Raw genomic sequence first — 3,542 nt, forward strand, 5'->3', positions numbered from 1 at the left:
AGTACTGAAAACCTGACAAGTGTGTATGTATTACCCCACTCAGTACTAAAAACCTGAGAAGTCCCCAATAAGCAGGTTCTTGTCAAGTTGGGAACTCTACTTTGTCTTATTGTAAATTCAAAGTGCCCTCTTTGTTCCCTGCCCCTCTAGCATGCTACATGATTTTTTGCAGAGCTGTATTACCTTCAGAAAGGGAGGTTCCCAGAAAGCATGGCCTTGTCTTGAGTCCCAACTAGGTGATATAAACAAGGCTGTGTGTGTGTGTGTGTGTGTGTGTGTGTGTGTGTGTGTGTGTTTTACCTGGTGTGTTGAGGAGGTGGACATGCAGCGGTGCAGGCTCAGAGTTTTCTGATCACACAAAGCCTTACAGGAGGAGCCTGAAATTACCCCCCTTCTATAGTGATCACACTGTAAAATGAACAAGAAACCCTCCATTTAAAGAAACAGGAAGTGACCTCATTTATGTACTCTTACAAGCTGAATATCATACTTAGATGTTTTTGTAAACTAGACACAAATTTACAAAGAAATGCCCCTTTTTTAACACTTAGTTCAGTTAGCAGAACACCCCAGATTTAATCACCTCTATTAAAGCAGGTCTTGTCAGTTTGCTGCTCTGGAGCATACAGGTGTGTGTTAACACAATGCCAAGATGTGAGGCCATCAGCAATAAATTTACAGAAGCAAGAATGGCTGCCCATTAGTTTTGGGAAGGGTTAACAGTAATTTCTGAATTATTTAGAGTTCAACATTCTACAGGGAGGATTAGTTTAGTATTTAAGACAAATGAAAATTCTTGGCAAGAGTGGACATCCCAGCAAATTCACCCCAATGTCAGACAGTGCAATGCTAATGGAAATTACCAAAAACCCAAGAGCTGCATCTAAGACTCTACAGGCCTCAACTAAAGGACAAAGTTCATGACAGGACAAATAACAACGACTGAACAGGTATGACATGTTTGAAAAGGTTAGCTTAGCACAATAACAAGAAACAGTTCAGTTTTAGTTAGACACAACACAAGGACTGTCCATCCATCCATCCATTATCCATCTATCATCCTCCATCATCCATCCATCAGCATCCATCCATCCAGCATCATCCATCCAGTATCCATCCATCATCATCATCATCCATCCAACATCATCCATCCATCATCATCCATCCATCCATCCATCCATCCATCCATCCATCCATCCATCATCCATCCATCCATCATTCATCCATCCAGCCATCCATCATCCATCCATTATCCATCCATCCATCATGTTTATAACTTACTCAAAATGACAGATGAAAGATGTTACGTTCATGTTGGCAGTCATGCTCAACATACTCCAAGTATAAGCACATCTCACAAGACATGACTGTGGGGGCCATCTTGAATTGAAACTCTGTCTTTAAAGGCAGCTAGGCCATATGCATTCTCTCAGTAAATGTTCAGCTATAAGTTTAACATCTGGAATACTGCTCTGTCATGTTATCTACAGACACAGATTTAAGGATAAATATCAAATGAAACTGAGCATGTAGCTAAATGTTTTGAAGGGTTGCCAGTTAGGTTTTACTTGAAGCCAACTTTTCCTTCACAAGTCGAAACAAGAAATTGTTTATGTAAGGGTACTTACAATGATCATGTGACAAACATGTCCACGGCAGAGTTCGGCATATGATGCATACTGCATGTAGATGATCCAGCTGACGATGAGGATGCCCAGCCAGGCAAGAAAAAGGTATTTCACTTTAATGGTCGGGAGGCGACTCTTGAGGACAAAAAGAGGAAGAGAAGGTTGTCAAGAAGAAACTAACAGATGTGATCATGAACACCAAGAGACTTCTGCTAATTCACACTTTTGTCTTCTACGTTGTCAGCTGCAGTAAAACTGACCACGTGACTGACACCTTTATAATGTTCATGATATACTACTGTATATACCTAAAGTTTCATGATATATACCTAAAGTTTGTGCATACTCAGGTACTGTATATGAAGTAAAACATGTATACATTATGAGTCAGTCTCAGGGTCAGACTCTTTAGTGACTTAAAAAACAGCAGTAGCATTTAGCAGTGATGCTTTAGTGCACAGAACTGTTTACCTTGGTTTAATTCATATGGACTCAGTTTGATTTTTTAATTCTGTTCAGCTTGATTTAACTCACTGTAGTTTGTGCAGGTTGCCAGGTCAAGTCCCAACCCAAAACCTTTGAGTGCATGTTCACTCTGTACACACGTGGGTTTCCTCCCACAGACCAAAAACATGCATGTTATGCTGATTGGTAACGTTACATTGTCTCTAGTAATGAGTGAGAGAATGAATGGTTGTTTGTCTCATTTGTCTCTTTGTGTCCCTGTGATCGACTGGAGACCTGTCCAGGTGTCCCCTGCCTCTCGCACAGTGATAGCTGGATATGGGCACCAGTAACCCCCGTGTGTGATGATTTCTAGGCAGGAGACCCATTTGGTGCAGGCAGGCAAGACTCAAGGAATATAAATAAATAATTTATTCTTTACAAAATAAAGATGGATGACGGGGCAGCAAACATACATGAATCATGGGACAAGACGCAGGATACAGGAGCATAACAGGCATCACAGTGAGACAATGACCAGACAATGAGGGACGCAGGCAAACAGACTTAAATACACACACTAACGAGACTAACACAAAACACCTGTGAAACATCACAGGTGCAGACATCAGAGGGGGAGCAGACAAATGTAGAACACTAGAGGGAAACAGAGACCAGGGAAAGCACAACTCCTACAGTACCATGGAGCAGGAGAAGTGCGGAGTCCGTCTGGACCCCCTCGGAGCAGGAGAGGTGAGGAGCGTTCCCCGAGACCCCCTCGGAGCACGAGAAGTGAGGAGCGTCCGCCGGGACCCCCTCGGAACACGAGAAGTGAGGGTGAGGGGCGTCCGCCGGGTCCCCCTCGGACCAAGAGAAGTGAGGAGCGTCCGCCGGGTCCCCCTCGGAGCAGGAGAAGTGAGGGGCGTCCGCTGGGACCCCTTCGGAGCAGGAGAAGTGAGGGGCGTCCGCCGGGACCCCCTCGGAGCAGGAGAAGTGTGGGCGTCTGCCGGGACCCCCTCGGAGCAGGAGAAGTGAGGGGCGTCCGCCGGGACCCCCTCGGAGCAAGAGCTGTGAGGAGCGTCCGCCGGCACCCCTTCGGAGCAGGAGATGTGAGGAGCGTCCGCCGGCACCCCTTCGGAGCAGGAGATGTGAGGAGCGTCCGCCGGCACCCCCTCGGAGCAGGAGATGTGAGGAGCGTCCGCCGGGACCCCTCGGAGCAGGAGAAGTGAGGAGCATCTGCCGGGACCCCCTCGGAGCAGAGAAGTGAGGACCTCAGTGGGCAGAGCAGGAGCAGCGTGGGATCCACCACGGGGGCTGCGTGCAGCGTGGGATCCACCTCGGGGGCTGCGTGCGGCGTGGGATACACCTCGGGGGCTGCGTGCAGCGTGGGATACACCTCGGGGGCTGCGTGCAGCGTGGGATACACCTCGGGGGCTGCGTGCAGCGTGGGATCCACCTCGGGGGCTGCGT

The 3,542-nt window shown here is 47.6% G+C and overlaps 1 protein-coding gene across 1 annotated transcript in view; it reads right to left on the minus strand.

The window, feature by feature from the left end:
* dipk1b (divergent protein kinase domain 1B) overlaps positions 1-3,542 on the minus strand; it is a 35,418-nt gene that overhangs the window by 22,108 nt on the left and 9,768 nt on the right. Inside the window, exons 2-3 of the mRNA XM_037692707.1 lie at positions 1,629-1,763; positions 301-408 (exon numbers count right to left, since the gene is read on the minus strand). Of these exons, the coding sequence (XP_037548635.1) occupies positions 301-408; positions 1,629-1,763 (243 nt within the window). The remainder of the gene's footprint in view (positions 1-300; positions 409-1,628; positions 1,764-3,542) is intronic.

The sequence above is a fragment of the Nematolebias whitei genome, chromosome 18 (genome assembly GCF_014905685.2).
Source record: "Nematolebias whitei isolate Nwh7 chromosome 18, NemWhi1, whole genome shotgun sequence".
NCBI classification, from domain to species: domain Eukaryota; kingdom Metazoa; phylum Chordata; class Actinopteri; order Cyprinodontiformes; family Rivulidae; genus Nematolebias; species Nematolebias whitei.